Below are 21,184 nucleotides of genomic sequence, written 5' to 3' on the forward strand. Positions count from 1 at the left end.
TTTTAAAGACAAGTAGGGGGCCGGTGCTGTGGTGCTATGGGTTAAGCCGCTGCTTGGGATGCCTGCTTCCCATATTGGAGTGCTTGGCTGGGATCAAGTCCCATCTCTGCTTCTGACCCAGCTTCCTGCTAATGCGCCTAGGAGGTAGAAGATGATGTCCCAGGTACTTGGGTTCCTCTTACCCACATGGGAGACTGGGATTGAGTTCCTGGCTCCTGACTTCAGCCTACATCAGCCCCAGCTGTTGCAGTCTTATGAAGGGTGAACCAGTGGATGATCTCTCTCTCTCTGTCTCTGTTGCTCTTAAATACATAAATAAATAAATACATAAATCAATCTCTTTTAAAAAGACAAGCATACTGAGGCCCAGAGTTAAATGACTTCCCCAGGCCGTGATAGCCAGCAGGAGCCCCTGGCATCCCCTGTGTGTTTTCCTCACTGCACTTAACACATGCAATGTTATCTTTTTTTATTATTATTATTTTTTGACAGGCAGAGTGGACAGCGAGAGAGAGACAGAGAGAAAGGTCTTCCTTTGCCGTTGGTTCACCCTCCAATGGCTGCCGCGGCTGGCGCACCGCGCTGATCCGAAGCCAGGAGCCAGGTGCTTCTCCTGGTCTCCCATGGGGTGCAGGGCCCAAGCACTTGGGCCATCCTCCACTGCCTTCCCGGTCCACAGCAGAGAGCTGGCCTGGAAGAGGGTCAACCGGGACAGAATCTGGTGCCCCGACCGGGACTAGAACCTGGTGTGCTGGCGCCGCAAGGCGGAGGATTAGCCTATTGAGCCACGGCGCCGACCGCAATGTTATCTTACTGATTTACTCCTTCCTGTCTGGGTCCTCCAGCACCGCAGGGTAAGTCCTACTGCAGTGGGGATCCTGTGTAACTCCCTAATGGATCTCCAGGATCTGCTGGAATAGGGCCTGCTGGATCACTGGGTCTCAAAATAGTCACTGGACACAGAGAAGAAGAAGTAAATGAGTGAACCAACTGATTTCTCTGAGCTCCAGTGTCCTCATCCGTAAGCTGGGAACAAGAGCAATGGCACTGCAGAAGAGGGCTCCCCAGGACAGCCCACCTCCTCCTCTCCGGCTCCACAGCTGAGCAGCATGTACTGGGGCTGGGGCTGAGGGAGGGCTGCAGCAGCTTCCTGGCCCTGCCTGTGCTGGGCAGGCGCCTCCCAGAGCTTACGGAAGAATGCCATGGGCTGATCTGGTTTGGGTTGGACAGGGCGTGTCTGTCGTCCTGTCTTGCTGTGGGGGTCATAATAACCCAGAAAGGTGTTTTCCCGGGTCCTGGGAGGGTGGCTCAGTGACACTGCTTTGGACATTTAGGTCCCCAGTTGCCAGCAGTCCTAGCCCCAAGCCCACACAAGATCCGGAAGCTTAGGGCCCGACAGTGGGCTGGTGGAAGTGTTAGGCAGGAAGTCAGATATGAGCTTATGTGTGTGTGACAGGCCTAAAGAGAAGACGTCTATGTCCAGCATACGCATCTGCATCTCAAAGTCATCCCGATAACGTTTCAGGGGCAGCCCGGTATCTGCATCCTGCCCTGCCCCCTTCTACCCGATAACCTGCCAGGTGGGGGTCCCCGCCCCTTCTGCCTGATAACCTTCCAGGTGCAGCCCAGTATCTGCATTTCAAACACCCTGCTCTGGATCCCCATTCTCCAGGGGGTCCTGCTCACCCTTCCTCTAAACTCAGGACAGCGCCAGCTAGCCTTCCTCCTGTCTGATACCTTCAGGGGAAAACTCAGATAGGAGCTTCTTACTATTTACTGCCATAAAATCCTTTGTTTCAGGAGGAAATGTGTGAAGACAGAGACCCATCTCCTTAAAAACCCTCGGCCTCAACCGGAAGGCACGCTCAGCCCTCTGCCTCTCTGCTGAGCCGCCCGCCTGGCCTGCCCAGGTGTGATCTCTCCACTCAACCATGTAACCTCGCTCCTCCCCCGCTCCGCCAGTTGGAGCGACGGCACTCTCCGTCAGGTCCTGTCTGAAGAGGTGCCCATCCGTCCTTATGGATGTCCCTGCCCTAATAAACTTTGCTACTTTTACTTTCCACTACTCTCTGTCTCATGCCTGAATTCTTTCTTGCGTGAAGACAAGAACCCTGCCGTTCTCCGGTAACAGAAGTAGGAGGTGGGATTTGAGCCCAGCCACTCTCTATGGAGTAGAACTCTCTCCACGGAGTGAGCTGGTCTTTAGAGGTAGCACCAGCAGATGCGGGGGTGGGGTGGGGGCCTCTTGAAATGAGTATTTTTTTTTATTTATTTTATTTATTTATTTATTTTATTTTTTTTTGACAGGCAGAGTGGACAGTGAGAGAGAGAGACAGACAGAAAGGTCTTCCTTTGCCGTTGGTTCACCCTCCAATGGCCGCCGTGGCCGGCGCGCTGCGGCCGGCGCACCGCTCTGATCCGATGGCAGGAGCCAGGAGCCAGGTGCTTTTCCTGGTCTCCCATGGGGTGCAGGGCCCAAGCACCTGGGCCATCCTCCACTGCACTCCCTGGCCACAGCAGAGGGCTGGCCTGGAAGAGGGGCAACCGGGACAGAATCCGGCGCCCCGACCGAGACTAGAACCCGGTGTGCCGGCGCTGCTAGGCGGAGGATTAGCCTATTGAGCCGCGGCGCCGGCCCTTGAAATGAGTATTTTAAAAGCAAAAACAAAAAGTAGTTTCCCCAAAAGGTCATTCAGGGGATGCAATGGGGTAACAGTTCTCATTCTCAGGGCATCTGCTCCAGGCCCCCTCACAGAAGCTGACATCTGAGGCTGCTCCAATCCCTTCAATAAAATGGTGGAATGTCTGCAGGTAAACTCTGCTCACCCCCTCATCTACTTTAATAGCTGTTATACTGCATTGTTTAGGGAATGATGGCGAGGCAAAAAGTGTGAACACGTTCCATACAGATGTGATGTTTCCAGAAGAGTAGAACTATTCTGCACATGTGGAACTCAGGGATATGGAGACCAGCTGTACACAGGTAAGAACAGTGAGCGCTTCTCTAGTGCCTGCTAAAACAGTCAGGAACTGTTTCAGGCCTCGTGCAGTGTCATTATCCCCCCTTTACAGGTGAGGAAACGGAGGCAGAGAGCTCAACCAACCTATCCACGGTCGCCTTGTGAGAGGCAGAGGCAAACTTCAGGCCCGGGCACTCCAGAGGAGAGTCCATGGTCGCGACTCTTTGCAAGCACTGGCTGGCACTGTGCATTGGCCGGTGCAGAGCGAATGCTGGTGGTTGCTATGTCATGTGTTCAACCACCAGGTTTTCCTCAACAGCTCCAAGTGCCCCTCCCAGGTCACCCCTAAACCAGATCCCTCCCTTGGGGCCCTCCCAAACCTCGAAACTTTTCCCTGGGAGCAGGACCAGCCACCCTCAGGGTTATTCATCCTGTCTGGGCTGGAGAGGCAACATCCAGGGACAGTGACCCCCAACTCCCTCCCTGCTAACTCCTGAGGCTTCTAAAGTATTTTGACCAAACTTGTGAGCCAATCCCACCCTTTCTTTATTTCTGCATAACTTCACGTGGGATAAGGCATAGGGGAGGAGAGCTTCCTCTTTTTTTTTTTTTTTTTTTGACAGGCAGAGTGGACAGAGAGAGAGAGAAACAGAGACAAAGGTCTTCCTTTTGCCATTGGTTCACCCTCCAATGGCCGCTGCAGCTGGCGCACCACGCTGATCCGAAGCCAGGAGCCAGGTGCTTCTCCTGGTCTCCCATGGGGTGCAGGGCCCAAGGACTTGGGCCATCCTCCACTGCCTTCCTGGGCCATAGCAGAGAGCTGGCCTGGAAGAGGGGCAACCGGGACAGAATCCGGCGCCCCAACTGGGACTAGAACCGGGTGTGCTGGCGCCGCAAGGCGGAGGATTAGCCTATTGAGCCATGGCGCCGGCCTGAGAGCTTCCTCTTGATGCAGCCCCAGGGTGTGGGGAAGAAAGTTTACTGTTTGAGGGGGCAGAGGGGAGCCTTCCTGCGTGATCACCAGTTCCTGACAAGACAGCAGCTCCCTGTAGCATCTCTGTGTCTTTGGTATTGTCTGTCCCCACGGTACAGACCTATCCCTGCACCACCTTAGAAAACCAGCAAACCAAGGCCAATAATGCTTTAGAAGTAACACGGGACATACCACAAAAAGGATTCCCCTGGGCCAAAGTTATCCAACCACCGAACTCAAACAGGAAAGCGAGAGAGGGGAGATCATGCGAGACCTCAGGTAAATGACACCAGGAACCACAAGGTTTGAGGCTTGGTGTGATTTCAGAAGTCACAGTCGAGGCTGGTGCCGCAGCTCAGTAGGCTAATCCTCCGCCTTGCGGCGCCGGCACACCAGGTTCTAGTCCCGGTTGGGGCACCAGATTCTGTCCCGGTTGCCCCTCTTCCAGGCCAGCTCTCTGCTGTGGACCGGGAAGGCAGTGGAGGATGGTCCAAGTGCTTGGGCCCTGCACCTGCATGGGAGACCAGGAGAAGCACCTGGCTCCTGCCTTCGGATCAGCGCGGTGTGCCGGCCACAGCGCGCCAGCTGTGGCGGCCATTGGAGGATGAACCAACGGTAAAGGAAGATCTTTCTCTCTGTCTCTCTCTCTCTGACTGTCCACTCTGCCTATCAAAAAGAAGCAAGGCCCAGGTGAGTCTCTACCCAGCTTGACTGAAAGCCCGAGAGGGAGGACTTTCCCACTGAACCAACACTGGGAGTCGGCAGGTGCCCCAGTCCGGTCTCTAGGAAGACAGACTCGCCACATTCTCACGGGGCAGCCAGGAGTGTGCACAAAGCCCTCCGCAGGCTCTGGGACCCACACCCCGATGGGCCCGTCTCCCGCTGTCTGCTCACCTGGGAAGAGGATGCGGCTGACCATCCCAGGGAACACCATGATGAAAAGGGGCAGCACCTTCAGGTAGGCGGCCATCAGAGAACCTCCTTTGGCGTGAGACAGGTTCTTGGCGGCCAGACTCCTCTGGACGATCACCTGGAAAACAGCGAGGGTGGCTGGGAGTGAGCTGGCTTTCTCTCGAGGTGCGCCATGCGTGCACAGCTTCTTGGCTGGGGGTAGGCTGAGCATCCTGGGTTGCCTGGCCCCCTTTAGGGAGAAGCAGCTCTTTCCTGTCCTCAGCCCCTGAGGTCTGACTGGGGCAGCTGTGAGGCCGTCCCCTCCCCCTTCCCTACTCCTTTATCTGTGAACTTGGCTTTGGCTATTTAGAATTCTCCATTAATTCTTGTCCTACCCCACTGGCTCCCACTATCAGTTAAGGAGAAGCAGGGGTCCTAGGCAGTCCAGTTGCAGCCCTCAAGGACTTCTTCCTAGGAAAGGTAAAGGAGAGAGGCTCCCTACCAGCTGTACCCCCTGGAGTCACTCCCCTGGCAGGTGGCCCAGAACTGCTGGCTGCACATCTGCCACGATACTGGCAGAGGAAAGGAAACCAGGAGACGCAAAGGGACAGATACAACGTCTGGTGCCATGGGGAGCCCTCCCGCCTAGATGTGCCAGGTCTGGCTAACAGTGCCAACTCTGGAGACCGGGGCCACACAGCTGGGTTTAGATCCTCCTCTTCCACTTCTTGGCTGTGTGACCTTCGGTAAGTAACTTTACCTCTCTTTGCCTCAGTTTTTTCATCTACAATATGGGGATAGTACCAGGACAGTTTTGACAATTAACTGAAGTCAAAACATTTAGCATACGTAGAATAGTGTCTGACCCATAGTAACTGCCCTCTCCCCTACATACTAGTGAACTCTACTTATTCTCTCTCTCTTTTTTTTTTTTTTGAAGATTTATTTTATTTGTCTGAAAGGCATAGAGAGAGAGTGAGGGAGAGACAAAGAGAGAGATTTTCCATCCACTGATTCATTCCCCAGATGACTGCAACGGCCAGAGCTGGATCAGGCTGAAGACAGGAGCTAGGAGGTGCTTCCCGTTCTCCTACACGGGTGCAGGGGCTCAAGCAGTTCGGCCATCTTCTACTGCTTTCCCAGGCACATTATCAGGGAGCTGGATCAGAAGTGGAGAAGCCGTAACTGGAACTGGCACCCGTATGGGATGCTGATGTCACAGGCGGTGGCTCTACTCACTACGCCACAACATCGGCCTCTGGAGTCCACTTCTAAACTCCAAGTCATGTAAGTTTTTATTTATTTATTTGAGAGGTGGAGTTACAGACAAAGAGAGGCAGAGACAGAGAGAAAGGTCTTCCACCCACTGGTTCACTCTCCAAATGGCCACAATGGCCGGAGTTGGGCTGATTTGAAGCCAGGAGCCAGAAGCTTCTTTTAGGCCTCCCATGCAGGTGCAGGGGCCCAAGAACTCGGCCCAGCCTTGCCTGTGCAGTATAGTGTCCGGGATGGTACACAGATCTCTAATCTTTAATGCCACAGGAGACATTGCAGCAGGCGACATATTCACTTTGTTTAAAACCTACGAAGGAAGTCTCTGTCTACTCGCTGTAGAAGCAGCGAGGCCAGAAAGCTATGTCTCATTTGCTTGCTCCTGATTCTCAAGTGTCCAGTGGCATAGCTGGGACACAGAAGACACCAGGGAGTATCTGTTGAACCAGTGATATTCACCATGTTTTAAGCTTCATTGACAATCTAGCAGGAGCAGCCATTCCGTCTAGCAGTTAAGGCGCTGTGTCCGTGTTGGAGCACCTGGGTTTGGCGCTGTGTCCGTGTTGGAGCACCTGGGTTTGGCGCTGTGCCCGTGTTGGAGCACCTGGGTTTTGATGCCTGGCTGCCAGGCCTGACTCCAGATTCCTGCAACAGCACACGTTGGGGAGCAGTAGTAGGGGCTCAAGTGATCGGGACGCTGCCACCCACATGGGAGACCTGGATTGTGTTCCTAGCTCCTGGCCGAGGCCCCAGCCCAGTCCTAGCCCCTGGAGGCATATGGGGAGTGAACGAGGGGATGGGAGGACACACTCTCTGTCTCAAATCATAAAATAAGTAAATAAATACATACAATTATGCATCTACTCTGCCAACTGGCTCTTCCCACACATTACAAAGGAGGTAAGGAGTTAAGGGGAAAGATCCACAGCTTTGGATTTGCATTAACATCAGCAAGAGCAAGAAGCAAAACAGCTCACGTAGCAGTACAGAGGGAGTGGGGGAAAACACAGAGGAGCGAACAGGTGCAGGGAGGAGAAATACCGGCTTCTGCCTCCCTGAGCAAAGAGGCACCTGCCAGCCCTCCGTACCTGGTCGGTGCACCAGTACCACAGGGATGGGATGGACATCCCGAACAGGATCCCGGGCCACGGCAGATCAGACGTCAGCGGATCACGGAAGAGATGGAAGGCGTCTTCCCGGGGCAGCCCGCAGCTGCTGTTCTCACTCCGGTTGCTGGGCAGGGCCAGGAAGTACTTCTCCTGCAGGCCTTCCATGCCGCCAACTGCAGCAAAACCTGTAGTCCAGAGAAGCCAGGAACTCAGGTCTGTCCCAGGCAAGCCATGGGGGCTGGCTGGAGGTGGAGGGCCCAGGGAGGGCGGGGCTACCAAGGAGAATCTGCCCACTAGGGAGGTCTTGGCCCCTTTTCCAAAAATGCCTTGGGGAGTTACTGTGCATGACTTCTCCACGAAACAGTCCAAATGCATAATAAAGTACACAGGATAGAAGGCAACCATTAAAATATTTAAACAGTGACATAGTAAATTATTTGCTCCATTAAATAGAAATTTGACCTTGTAAACAGTAAATTTGACCTTGAAGTAGGTCAAATCATGATTCAAGTTTTTTTTTTTCTTAAAGATTTATGTATTTACTTATTTGAAAAGCAGAATAAGAGAGAAGGAGAGAGAGAGATCATCCATGCACTGGTTCACTCCCCAATTGATGGCAACAGCCAGGGCTGGGCCAGGCTTAAACCAGGAGCCAGGAGCTCCATCCGAGTTTCCTATGTAGGTGGCAGGGGCCAATGTAATTGAGCCATCATCTGCTGCTTTCCCGGGTGCATCAGCAAGAAGTTGGATCAGAAGCAGAGCAGCTGGGACTTGAACCAGCACTCGGATATGGGATGCCGGTGTCCCAAGCAGCAGCTTAACCCACTGTGCCACAATGCCAGCCACTGATTTAGTGTTAAAAATAGCTGGGGACACAAACTGTTCAGATACATTAGCAACGAGTATCATGTAACATGAAAACACTTGAGATATCTTTCGGTAGCAAAATCACAGGTCCTAGAGGTACTCCTAATTTTACTGTGGTTCGTGGTCTTCATCTGGAACAAAGAAATGCTAAATTTCAAGTTCAGATGTGTGGAAATAGAGATACACTTGTTCCTGTTGAAGTTCACTGATAACCTGAGTTCTGCCCAGGTTAAGAAACCCTGCTAGGGGGCCAGCACCATGGCACAGTAGGCTAAGCCTCTGCCTACAGCGCCAGCATCCCATATGGGCCCCGGTTCGTGTCCCGGATGCTTCTCTTCTGTTCCAGCTCCCTGCTAATGGCCTGGGAAAGCAATGGAAGATGGCCTAAGACCTTAGACCCCTGCTCAGACTATTGTGGGCATTTGGAGAGTGAATCAGGAGATGGAAGACCTCTCTACATGTCTCTTTTCTCCCTCCCTCTCTTTCAAATGAAAATAAATAAATTTTTTAAAAATTTCAAAACCAGTAATTTTCTGTGATGAGTACAATTCTTTTCTGGTTAGAATAAACCATGCCTTAAGCAATGAGGCTGTGATAGGAACCCCCCCCCCCCCAATAATGCCACTTATTGACAGCTGGGCTTGTTGACTGCAATGATGAGAGCAGACACTGGTGCTGTCATCCACCCAGACGACCCCGGGACTGCACTCACTGTAGCCCATCAAGGTGAGCGCTCCGACGAGCATGATCAGAGTCTGCAAGGCATCGGTGTAGATCACAGCGGCCAGGCCACCTGTGGGGAGGAGCACAGAGGTAAGGAGCAGGCGACCTGCGGGGGGCGGGGGAATTAGCCTGGGCCTCAGACGGGACCCCAAAGGTCAACACCAGACAGGAGATTCCTAGTGTTGACTGCTTGCCACTGGTCACAATGACGCCCCCCGGTGGGCATGCCCATTCACTGCAACGTGACTGCTCTCCTTTCCTGTTCAATCAATTCCTCAGCCTCTTAAAATGTGACCTTGACCTTGAGACTTGCTCTGAACGACAGAATGTGATAGAAGCAATTTTTTTCAAGGAAGACTACAGCTTCCGTTCTAACTCTTCTATTCTTACCCTGAGAACCCAAGCTTTAAGAATCCCAGTCTAGGGTCAGGTATACCTGTTTCCCATATCTGAGTGCCTGGTTCAAGTCCCAGCTAGTCTACTTCTAGTTCAGCTTCCTGCTAATGCATGCCGTTGGAGGCAGCAGGTGCTGGCTCAAGTTCTTAGGTCCCAGCCACCCATGTGGGAGACCTGGGTGGAGTTCCAGACTCCTGACTTCAGGCTGGCCTAGCCCTGGCTGTTGTGGGCATTTGAGGGAGGGAACCAACAGATGCTTGGGCCCCTGCTACGCATGTGGAAGACCTGGGTGGAGTTCCAGGCTCCTGGCTTTGGCCTGGCTCAGACCTGGATGTTGCAGGCATTTGAGGGAAGTGAACTGGTGAGTAAATCCATCTCTCTCCTCTTTCCCTGTCCCACAGTGTTGTTCTGCCTTTCAAATAAATAAATAAATAAAATTTTTAAAATTTATTTGACAGGTAGAGTTATAGACAGTGAGAGAGAGAGACAGAAAGGTCTTCCTTCCGTTGGTTCACTCCCCAATTGGCCGCTACGGCAGGTGCTGCGCCGATCCGAAGCCAGGAACCAGGTGCCTCCTACTTGTTTCCCATGTGGGTGCAGGTGCCCAAGCCCACCCTCCACTGCCCTCCTGGGCCACAGCAGAGAGCTGGACTGGAAGAGGAGCAACCGGGAATAGAACCCGGCGCCCATATGGGATACTGGCGCCGCAGGTTGGGGATTAACCAAGTGAGCCATGGCACCGGCCCCTCAAATAAATAAATATTAAAAAAAAAAAAATAATTCTCTTGGGGCCGGTACTGTGGCATGGAAGGTAAAGCTGCCACTTGCAATGCCAGCATCCCAATGTGGGTGCCAGTTTGAGTCCCGGCTGCTCCACTTCCAATCCAGCTCCCTGCTAATGCACCTGGGAAATCAACAGAAGATGGCCCAAGTACCTGGGTCCCTGAACCCATGTGGGGGACCCAGAAGAAGCTCCAAGCTCCTGGCTTTGGCTTGGCCCAGCCAACTGGGGAGTGAACCAATATATGGAAGACCTCTCTCACCCCTTCTCTCTGTAGTTTTAACTTTCAAATAAATCTTTAATAATAATTCTCTTGTTGGGCAACACTTTTCCTCTGGATGGTGGACAAGAAAAATCTGATTATCTGGCGTGAAGAGGTTTAATGAATGCATGATCTGAGCACACTGGGACATGAGGAGGTTAGCCAGGAAGAGATGGGGTGACCCACGGCCCCTGCCCACCTGCAACAGTGTACAGCGCTGTGATGGCCAACAGCCCGACTACGGACAGGTACAGATCCAGGTGCAGGGACTGCTGAATAAAGATGGCGCCGGCGTACATGTCCACCTGTGGAGTCAGGACATCGTTGACGGATGAACAAAGGAACCAATGGGCAGTCACAGTGCTGTGCCCTGGATCAGCCCCTAAGCTACGTTCTGGCAAGGACACAAGAACCACGCCTTGTTCGTTTCTTCGTCCATCTCATCCCAGAATGAAGTCTGAGACCCTTGCTCTGGGCTAATGCGCCCCCCTCCTCAGTGCTCTTCCCACTTTGGCCCTTGACCTTGTACCCCATCCCCCACACTGCAGCCTTCGTCAGAAACCAGCAAATCACCCTGCTCCCCGACAAAACCCTAGAGCGGCTCCTCATTGCCCCCAAGACGAAGGCTAAGCACACAAAGCAGTGTGGCTGGCTGCTAGGCCCTTTCCATTTGGCCTGGCTCACAGCTTCGTTCCCTTTACACTTTTTTTTTCACAGGCAGAGTTAGACAGTGAGAGAGAGAGACAGAGAGAAAGGTCTTCCTTCCGTTGGTTCACCCCCCAAATGGCCACTACGGCCAGCGCTGCGCCAATCCGAAGCCAGGAGCCAGGTGCCTCCTCCTGGTCTCCCATGTGGGTGCAGGGCCCAAGCACTTGGGCCATCCTCCACTGCCCTCCCGGGCCACAGCAGAGAGCTGGACTGGAAGAGGAGCAACCAGGATAGAATCCAGCACTCCAGCCGGGACTAGAACCCAGGGTGCCGGAGCTGCAGGCGGAGGATTAGCCTAGCGAGCCACGGCGCCGGCCCCCTTTACTCTTTCTTACTCCCAGTCTGCAGGGCTCTTCTGAAAACTCTGTTTCCCCAGCAGCTCACGCTCACCCCAGCCTCCCAGCTTTGGCCGGTGCCGATCCATCCACCGGGAAAACCAGTTCCCTCTTCAGCAGCTAAACTCATCCTGAGATACAACGTCCCCCTGTACTGCAAAGCTTCCGACCAGACTGCGAGAGAATGTTCTGGAATGGAGCCCGTGCATCCGTCCTGCGAGACTGGAGCTAGCGCAGGGTCAGTCAGTCATTGCTGCTTGGACTGAGTGGAAATCCTTCTGCCCCTTGTTCACCCGCCTCACACACCACAGTGTCCTCCCCACCCCGGGCTGCCGGAGAAGGTGGGTTTGGCATGAGCAGGGCTGGCCGAGGAGCACGTGCCGGAGGTGGCAATGCTACTGCTATTTTGTCACTTTCTGGGCTTGGCAGGGGCAGGAGAGGGGTCTTTCCCTCCGTCGTTTCTCCCAACTTCCCTGCCCATGCTTGCTCTCTCCAGCCCCTCCCACTGTCCTCTGACCTCCCCAAAGCTGGCCCAAGAGAACGCGGAGGAGACACCCCCAGCGGCAGACTGGCCCTGTGGTCTCTGCAAGGTGGCAGGAACGTGGCCGGGCTGTGCCCGCCTTACCGAGATCTTGGTGAAGATGTAGATGAACAGGTAGAGGACGGCCAGGGTGATGGCGATCCTGCTGCCGCCGAAGCGCCTCCGCAGGTATTCCGGCATCGTGGTGACCTGGGGGTCAGAGCAGGGCTGTCACCACCCAGGGCTACCTTCGGTCTGCACCCTACACCCTCCCCCCTACAACCTTTCCCACCCCAGCCCACCTCCCCAGACTCAGAAGCACAGGAGGTCTTCTTGGGACTCTCAAGGCGAGACTTAAGAAGGCATGAAGGGGTGGGGTGTGGAGGAGGCAGGGCTGTGTGCAGGGCGAGAGCCCAGCCGTCTATTCCCATGCATGGTGCATATCCCCATCCGATTTCCCTGTAACCTGTACTACTCTTGACTTGATGTTCTTCTTTCAACCCACTCTTCTTCTTATTCATAATGACCTACCTAAAGAAAGGAACTTTAAAAACCTCTTTTTACTTGAAAAGCAGAGTTATATATACAGAGAGAAGGAGATCTTCCATCCACTGGTTCATTCCCCAGATGGCCACAATGGTCAGGCCTGAAACCCTTCTCATGTGGGTGGCAAGAGCCCAAGTATTGGGGCCGTCTTCTGTTGCTTTTGCAGGTGCATTGGGAGGGAGCTGGATGGGAAGTGGAGCAGCTGGGACTCAAACCATTGCCCATATTGGATGTCGACATTGCAGGTGGTGGCTTAACTTGCTGCACCACAACATGGGCCCCCCTACCTGGGTAACTTTAAACCACCACTGTGAATGGAAAAGTCAGTCCCAGATTTAAGGAAATTGGAAAATAAAGATAATAGAACAATTCATTTTTTAAAAAAAATTCTTTTCTAGCAACTTTACTACTGCATATCAAAGTCTCTGGACCAAGACCCTACTCATTCTTTGTTTCAAGAGAGAGAGAGAAGCGGGGGAGGGGAGGTGGGGGGAGAGGAGTGCTGAGTTTGGGGGCAGGTGGTGAGAGTATGTAGTCTTCAACATGAGGCCTGCCCGAGTTCCCTCTGTAAGATCATCCCACAATGCACACCTGTTTTGAAACATCACATGGCACCCGAGGAACAGGTACAACTACTATGTGTCAGTTAAAAATAAAACACTTAAACAATTAAGTCTAAAAATCTGAAAGCCAGTGGCAAAGGGGACAACTTCCCAACAAGGGTTCATGTAGATGGCCCTAGTCCAACACCTAAAATCGTCTCAAGAATTTCTGTTGTCCACGTCCTAACCTATGGGAAACTTGCTCTCCTAAACAACTTTAGCCTGGTCACTAGGAGCAGCAGGAAAATCCACAGCACCAGCGAGGCCCTGGTGTGGGCGGTGCAAAGGCAGAAGAATGGGGCACCCCAGGGCCTGGGCCACTCCGCCAAGAATTACTTTGGGGGTTGCATGTTTCTTTGGGAGTGGGCATGGTCTTTCCCAGTCTTTGCCCCCACTGAATGCCCTGGACTCGGGGTTGACACAATGCTGCATCCTGGCCCTCGGACCAACAAATGTTCTTCCACAAGGCGCCAGGCAGGCATGTTAGAGGGACAATGATGTTGGCTCGAATGCTTGCAGCCCCACCTCCCGCCTGTTGTGGTTTTGAGTGTGCCCAAGTCTAGTTCAGGAGAGTCTAATGGGTGTGAAGCCACGAGCTGATAAATGGCAATCCATCCACGGTAAGGTCAAGGTCAGACTGTGGGGGAGGAGCACCTGGGAGCAGGCAGTGGAGGAGCCTGGAGGGCCAGACTTGCTGTAGGAGCAGCAGGTGCCTCATGGTGGAATCTGGGTATGGGAGAATCTAGGAGTGTTCACTGTAAAACCTCGACAAATACTTGACCTTTTTTCATGAACACCAGGAACAAATGGATACATATAAACAGAAAAAGAAAATGAACTGCTTTTCTCTCCTCCTTCAGCCCTCCCCCGAAAAGGGCCACTTGGGATTCTGACCTTTTATGAACATCTTGCTGTAGCATTCTGGTGTTCTGCAAACAAAGCAAGAAGTTTCTAGAAAGGCATCGCCTGGACTCTGACCCTCTATCAAGGAAGAGTTCAAGGGAGTTCAAGGCGACCTCACTGACTGTGGGACAGATTCTTGCTGACAACACGAGAGCGCTAATTAGCGGGCACGTGAGGTCACGAAAGGGGCTCAGGGCATGCAGACAAATGCACCGAGCTGGATGGCTCTGGGCTGGAGTCGGTCTCTGCCCCGTGGGGCACAGCAGTCGCCGGCCTTGGCCGGGGTGATGAGGCTCGCTTATTGCTGGCCGACAGCCTTTATTCTCAGTTGACCTTCGTTTTATCTAGAGAGAGCAGCAGAGCCTCCAAGTGCCGGAAGCTTCCAAAGAGTTAAGCTGGGAAGGTGGGAGGAAGGTCACCAGGCCGCGGGCAGTACTGGGTGGCCTCTGAAATCGGACTCGGGGGATGTGAAGCTAGTGGGCAGAGGACGCTACTGCTTGTAGGTTGCTACAAGCACAATTGGCCAGTGTGTGTGAGACAGAGAGAAATCATATTAGCACATTATACACGGGGCTTCCAGCCCCACTACATCCCTGACCCCCAACACAGGGTGTTTAGGAAATGACCCAGATCCTCAGGCTAAGCTCCCCACACCCCTCCTGGCTCCAGCTGCCCCCTGCCTTGGCGAGGAGGGGCTGGCTATTTACACAGGAAGCACCCGCTGGTGGGAGCTGGGTCAATGCCAAGGAGAAATTAAGTGCAGTGAATGACACAGCAGGGGAGATGACCACCTTCCCTCCCCGGACCCCAGCAAGCTGGTGGCAGAGGGAGGGAGCAGCTTCTGCCACCACCCGGGCTCATGAGGACTGCCTTCTTCCTTGGAACCCCCGCCATCTGGTAATACCAAATCGACCCCACCCTGGGGCTCCCCCAGATCCAGCAGGGATCCTGACTGCTCTGCTGTCTTCCTGTCTTGCTAGCCTCTTGCTTGAAACAGAAACAGTTCCAGTGACAGTGGGAGAACGCACCCACACGCACCATGCGCAGAATCCGTTTGCTCAAGGCCAGCAGCAGCAGATCAGATCAGCACCGCCAGCCCAGCACTCCCTCTCTCTGCCCGGTCACCTCCCAGACCCTGCTCCCTCTCGACATCCATGCAGAGCTCCCACTTGCTGACTCTGCTTGGGGACTCTACCCAGACTTCGTGTCCCCAGATGGTTCCTCTCGCGGGTGTGGGCTCACCCTTCATCTTATTTCCACCTGCGCTCAGGTGAGACCCTCGTATTGATGAATTTTCACACATAGTTCCCGAGCATCTGCGAGGTGCCACGCACTGTTCTGGACTGGGGGAGGAAGCACGGCTGGTCCCTGCCCTCCTGGATCTTACAGAATCATGGGAGAGATGCACAGTCTAGTGCAATGGTTCTCAACCGATGGAGATTTTGCACCCCCCAGGGAATACCTGGATGTGTCTGGACACGGGTTGGGTGTCACAATTTGAAAGGTGCTATTGGCATCTAGTGGGTAGAGAGTTACTAAACAACCTATAATATACACAACACCCAACACACACACACCCAACACATAACCCAATATACACCCAATGAACAACACATACACACAACACACATACCCGACACACACATCTAACACACACACATCCACTACCTAACACACACAACACAACACATACACACAACAAACATACCCAACATCTAACATCTAACACACACACATCCTCTACCTAACACACACAACACATACACACACATTCATACAACACATACACACACACACATACATCTAATACACCCACTGCCAAACACACATACACACACACACACACCACCACCAAAGAATTATCAGGCTCCAAATATCACTAGTACCGGGGTTGAGAAACCCTGGTCTGGTGGGAGAGACACACACAATCTAATTAATGGGAGTAACACCATTATAATCACACTGGCCCAGCCCTAGCTGCCATGGCCATTTGGGGAAAGAACCAATGGATGGAAGATCTCCCTGTCTGTCTCTCCCTCTGTCTCTCTGCCTTCCAAGTGAATAAAAAGAAACATTGAAAAAAAATCAATAAGAAAAGACATAAAACTGCAGGAATATGGGCAAAGGAACTAAAAGTCCAAAGAGGAAATCCATACACAGACTTGCCAATCAAAAGCCCGGGGCGATACTACAATACCCAGCAGAGTAGCAAGACTTTCAAAGTGAGAGAATCACAAGTGTTGGCACGGATGTGGGCACTGGAGCAAGAGGTATTCCCCTACACTGTGGGGAGGCGAGAATGAGCTGACACCATGACGTTGGCAGTGAAATTGAGCGCTGTCTTGTGAAGCCAAGATGTGCGATGACCTGACGTTTCACTCAAAGGTGGACCCTCTCCCTGTTTATCAACACATCGATGTGCATCAGAACACGTAAAAACGTTCATACCAGCACCATCCATCACGGTCAACACTGGGAACAACACAGCGGATCCCTGCGGTACCCTGCGGTGGAGTCACTGCAGAATACTACGTAGGCATGAAAATGACACAGCAGCTACATGCAGCAAAAGCAAGCAAGGGGTCTTCAAAAAATTCATGGGTGTCGGCGCTGTGGCATAGCAGGTAAAGCTACAGCCTGCAGCGTCGCATCCCATATGGGCGCCAGTTTGAGTCCTAGCTGCTCTATTTCAGATCCAGCTCTCTGCTATGGCCTGGAAAAGTAATGGAAGATGGCCCAAGACTTTGGGCCCTTGTACCCACGTGGGAGACCTGGAAGAAGCTCCTGGCTCCTGGCTTTGAATTAGCTCAGCTCCAGCCATTACAGCCATCTGGGGAGTGAACCAGCGGATGGAAGATCTCTCTCTCTCTCTCTTTCTCCCTCTGCCTCTGCCCCTCTGTAACTCTGCCTTTCAAATAAATATTTTTAAAAAAGAAAAAACAATAAGTTCATTGGGGGGCTGGTGCTGTGGCATAGTAGGCTAAACCTCCTATGGCACCAGCATACCATATGGGTGCCAATTTGAGTCCCAGCTGCCCCTCTTCTGATCCAGCTTCCTGCTATGGCCTGGGAAAGCAGTGGAGATGGCCCCTGCACCTGCGTAGGAGACCTGGAAGAAGCTCCTGGCTCCTGACAGGCTCAGCTCCAGCCATTGCAGCCCTTTGGGGAGTGAGCCAGTGGATGGAGGTCTCTCTCTATGTCTGTAACTTTGCCTTTCTGGACGAGGTGACTTTAAATGTGACCTCTGATCCTTAAACTCTTCCTACTTTGTGTATTTGCTGTGTGAATAGTGCTGTGATATACTGAATACCCCTGTGCCCTAGGACACTGCTTACTGGGCGGGATCTGCTAGGGGTTCCTGGTGGTCTCACCCATGCACCATCCCCGCAGTACCGGGTCCTCAAAGTGGCTCTGATGGATGTCCACAGAGGGGAGGGGAGGAATGCAGGGCTGACCTGCCCAAAGAGGGTCCCATTCCACAGCCCCCCAACCCCCCAACCCCCTAGACTCACCTGGCCCGCGATGTAGATAGGGAGGAAGATCCAGGCCAACATCAGCACGGAAAACATGCCCTGCCCAAGAAAACACAGTCAGGACTCGGCCCCTCGCTTGTGGCCAAGGGCCCCCTGGGATTTCTCTCTGCACCCTGAGGTCACTGGACCTGAACTCCACCTCTGCTTTAATCCCTTACGTGTTTAGTGGTTCACCCTCCCTGGCCTTCCTGTCTCCAGTTTTAAAATGGAGAGGATTTTGTAGGGAAGAGAAGCTGATATAACAGTGCCTCATTTGATTGTCGCAAGGAAACCCACGGGGCCCCATGAGTACCAAGTCAAGTCCTGGCTGCTCCATTTCCCATCCAGCTCCCTGCTAATGCACCTGGAAAAGCCAATGATGATCTGAAGGCTTGGGCCCCTGCACGCAGTTGGGAGACCCGGATGGAGTTCCAGGCTCCTGGCTTCAGCCTGGTCCGGCACTGGCCACTGCAGCCATTTGGGGAGTGACCAGCAGATGGAAGATCTGTTTATATATAATGCTGCCTTTCAAACCGATTTAAAACAACAGCAGCAGCAATACTGAGGGTCTGTCTTTTTGGTACAGCAGGTTAAGCAGCTGCCTGCAACACTGACATCCCATATGGGTGCTGGATCATGTCCCGTCGGCTCCACTTCCAATCCAGCTCTCTGCTAATGGACTGGGAAAAGCAGCAGCAGATGGCCCAAGTATTTGGGCTCCTGCTACCCACACGAGACCCAGATGAAACTCCTGGCCCCCGGCTTTGGCCAGGGCCAGCCATGGCTGTTACAGCCATTTGGGGGAGTGAACCAGCGGATGAAAGATCTCTTTCTCTCTGTAACCCTGCTTTTCAAATAAATAAATCAATCTTAAAAAAAAAAAAAAGCAGAAACAAGTACTGAACAGTGTGATTTTGGGGGATGGCCAACTGATGTCTCAAATACACAGAAATGCCCTCCAAGTCCTGGCCACCTGCTTCTGCTCCCACAGGGAAGCTCCCCGACTGCTCCTGTCCACACCAGTGGGCCCCCACCCAGCAGACACAGGGAGCCTGAGACGCCCAAAGCAGAGTGAGTCTGCGGACCAGGGAGCCCGGAAGGCCCCCGGCCCTGGTTCGCTTCCTTCAGAAAGAGGCACCGTGTACTGGAAGCCGCCGTTCACTTGGCTCTCCTGGAGGACCAGCCGCGCGTGTGGAGGAGAAAGGTCCAGCCTGCTACAGTGTCCACGCGAGACGTCCACCCAGGCTATGGCGCCTACGCAAGACGTATGCCCGGCTATGGCGTCCACGCGAGACATTCACCCAGGCTACGGCATCCACCCAGCTACAGCGCCCACGCGAGATGTCCACCCAGGTTATGACGCCCAACCTGAGCCGTCCACACCTGTCTACCACACCCATGCAAGACCTCCGCCCCGGCTACGGCGCCCACGTGAGACGTCCGCCCCGGCTACGGCGCCCACGTAAGAGGTCCACACCCAGCTCCAGTACGTACGTTAAACTCGTAAGCAGCTACAGAAATTCCTGTTGCAGCGCCCGACCCTGCCAGGCCCACGAAGTGCCCACTCCCAACGTTGCTGGCGAACAAGGAGGCCCCCACCTATGGGCAGACGGACAATCAGTGCTCCCACACCCCCAACTCCCGCACCCCTCTCCTGTCAAGCCCCAGAGGGACCGAGACAGAAGTGGAGCCGGCAGGGCCATTCCTGGTGCCCTCTGCATCTTTGCTCAGATTAGAAAATGAGTCTCCTTCCCCAGGACGGCTTCACTGCCACCTGTCAGAAGTTGCCAGAATTTGTTTACAGGGGGGCATCGTGGTGTAGCCAGTAAAGCCTCCACCTGCTATGCCAGCATCCCATATAGGCGCCAGTTCATGCTCTGACTGCTCCATTTTTTTTTAACTATTTATTTATTTATTTATTTGAAAGGCAGAGTTACAGAGGCAGGGGTGGGGGAGAGAGAGAGAGAGAGAGAGGTCTTCCGTCCGATGGTTCACTCCCCAGATGGCCTCAACAGCCAGAGCTGCACCAATCTGAAGCCAGGAGCCAGGAGCCAGGAGCTTCTTCCAGGTCTCCCACGCGGGTGCAGGGGCCCAAGGACTTGAGCCATCCTCCACTGCTTTCCCAGGCCATCAGCTCCCATCAGGGAGCTGGATCAGAAGTGCAGCAGCCCGGATTTGAACCAGCACCCACATAGTATGCTGGTACTACAGACGGTGGCTCTAGCTGCTACTCCACAGTGCCCACCCCTGCTCCACTTCTGACCCAGCTCCCTGCTAGTGACCTTTGAAGGCAGTGGAGGATAACCAAAGTGTTTGAGCCCCTGCTATGCACATGAAAGACCTGGAAGTGGCTCCTGGCTCCTGGCTTCAGTCTGGCCCAGCCCTGGCTGTTTCAGGCATCTGGGGAATGAACCAGCGGATGGTTCACTCTGTGTGTCCCTTCCTTTCTCTCTGGCTTTCAAATAAATAAATACATAAATCTCTTTTTAAAAAGATGATGCTTGTCTATGATGGCTAAAGTGTAAATTGCATTCCTTAGGGTTGTACAGTGCACAGCCTGAACAACTGTGCAGAGCATCCCTAGGCAGAGACAGGGGAAAGGGGAACAGGTTTTGTAGAAACTGCTTCACTGGCCAGTGCCGCGGCTCAACAGGCTAATCCTCCGCCTAGCGGCGCCGGCACACCGGGTTCTAGTGCCGGTTGGGGCGCCAGATTCTGTCCCAGTTGCCCCTCTTCCAGGCCAGCTCTCTGCTGTGGCCCGGGAAGGCAGTGGAGGATGGCCCAAGTGCTTAAGCCCTGCACCCCATGGGAGACCAGGAGAAGCACCTGGCTCCTGCCTTCGGATCAGCGCGGTGCACCGGCCGCAGCGCACCGGCAGCGGCAGCCATTGGAGCGTGAACCAACAGCAAAGGAAGACCTTTCTCTCTGTCTCTCTCTCTCACTGTTCACTCTGCCTGTCAAAAAAAAAAAAAAAAAAAAAAAAAAAAAGAAACTAAGAAACTGCTTCACAATGAGAGTCAGGAAGCCTGTGCTACTCCCCAGCTCCTTCTGGTTGGACATTAAGCAGCCAAAGCTGTGCTCAATGACTCCAGTCTCTGGCCTCAGTTGATTGGGCTGGATGGGCTTTGGGCCTGGGCAGTTGTGCTCTCTCTGTGGGGAATTTGAAGCTTGGGTACAACGTCTGGTGGTGCCTGGGACTGGGGCTGGGGAAACCAGGGGGAAGTACGTGGCAGGGGTTGGGGGTAGGTACTGCAGAGCTGTGCTCAGCCACTGGCTCATCACCGCCAGTCTGGTGGGAAAGAGGAGAAAGAAGGTGAGAGAGAGAGAGGAGGAGGAGGAGGAGGAGGGAGAGGGAGGGGATGGGGGAAAGGAGGAGGAAGAGGAGGGAGAGCTGCATGAGGGATGTTGTGCCTCCTAGTGAGACTCTAGTCTCTGGTTCTCATCGAATTCTGTGCCCTGTTCTGTGTCTGTCCTTCTGCCCAGAATCACAGCGTTCTACTGCTTCGTGGAATCAGAAACCTGAGTCCTTAGCTTGATTCTTCTTGCTCAGGATGGCTTGGGCTAATCTGGGTCCCTCGCATTTCCATAGGAAATGAGAAATGAGAGAAGTTACAGATACCTTGTAACAGAAGTTACAGATACCTTGAGCCTCTGCTCTCAGCCTTACGTAAAACCCGGCCAACCCTAGAGTATTCCCTTGGGTGAACCAAGGGGGAGCCCAGCCTTCTCTAGTTTGGACCGTGACTTCCCGCCAACGTGGGACATGGGACAACATGGGACCAAGGCATCCAAAGATCAGCGCTTTGTCCTTGAGAGCTGGCTGT

The 21,184-nt window shown here is 53.5% G+C and overlaps 1 protein-coding gene across 8 annotated transcripts in view; it reads right to left on the reverse strand.

Annotated features, from left to right (window-relative positions):
- Nucleotides 1-21,184, reverse strand: part of SLC5A11 (solute carrier family 5 member 11) — a 49,720-nt gene that overhangs the window by 14,769 nt on the left and 13,767 nt on the right. For all 8 annotated transcript variants that reach the window (NM_001082193.2, XM_051847382.3, XM_051847380.3 and 5 more), the window contains 7 exon segments: nucleotides 4,828-4,963; nucleotides 7,185-7,390; nucleotides 8,785-8,865; nucleotides 10,434-10,539; nucleotides 11,903-12,007; nucleotides 17,361-17,420; nucleotides 18,855-18,959. In NM_001082193.2, coding sequence (NP_001075662.1) covers nucleotides 4,828-4,963; nucleotides 7,185-7,390; nucleotides 8,785-8,865; nucleotides 10,434-10,539; nucleotides 11,903-12,007; nucleotides 17,361-17,420; nucleotides 18,855-18,959 — 799 coding nt within the window.

This window comes from Oryctolagus cuniculus, chromosome 19 (genome assembly GCF_051225735.1).
Source record: "Oryctolagus cuniculus isolate XC-2025 breed Fujian yellow rabbit chromosome 19, ASM5122573v1, whole genome shotgun sequence".
In the NCBI taxonomy this organism is placed as follows: domain Eukaryota; kingdom Metazoa; phylum Chordata; class Mammalia; order Lagomorpha; family Leporidae; genus Oryctolagus; species Oryctolagus cuniculus.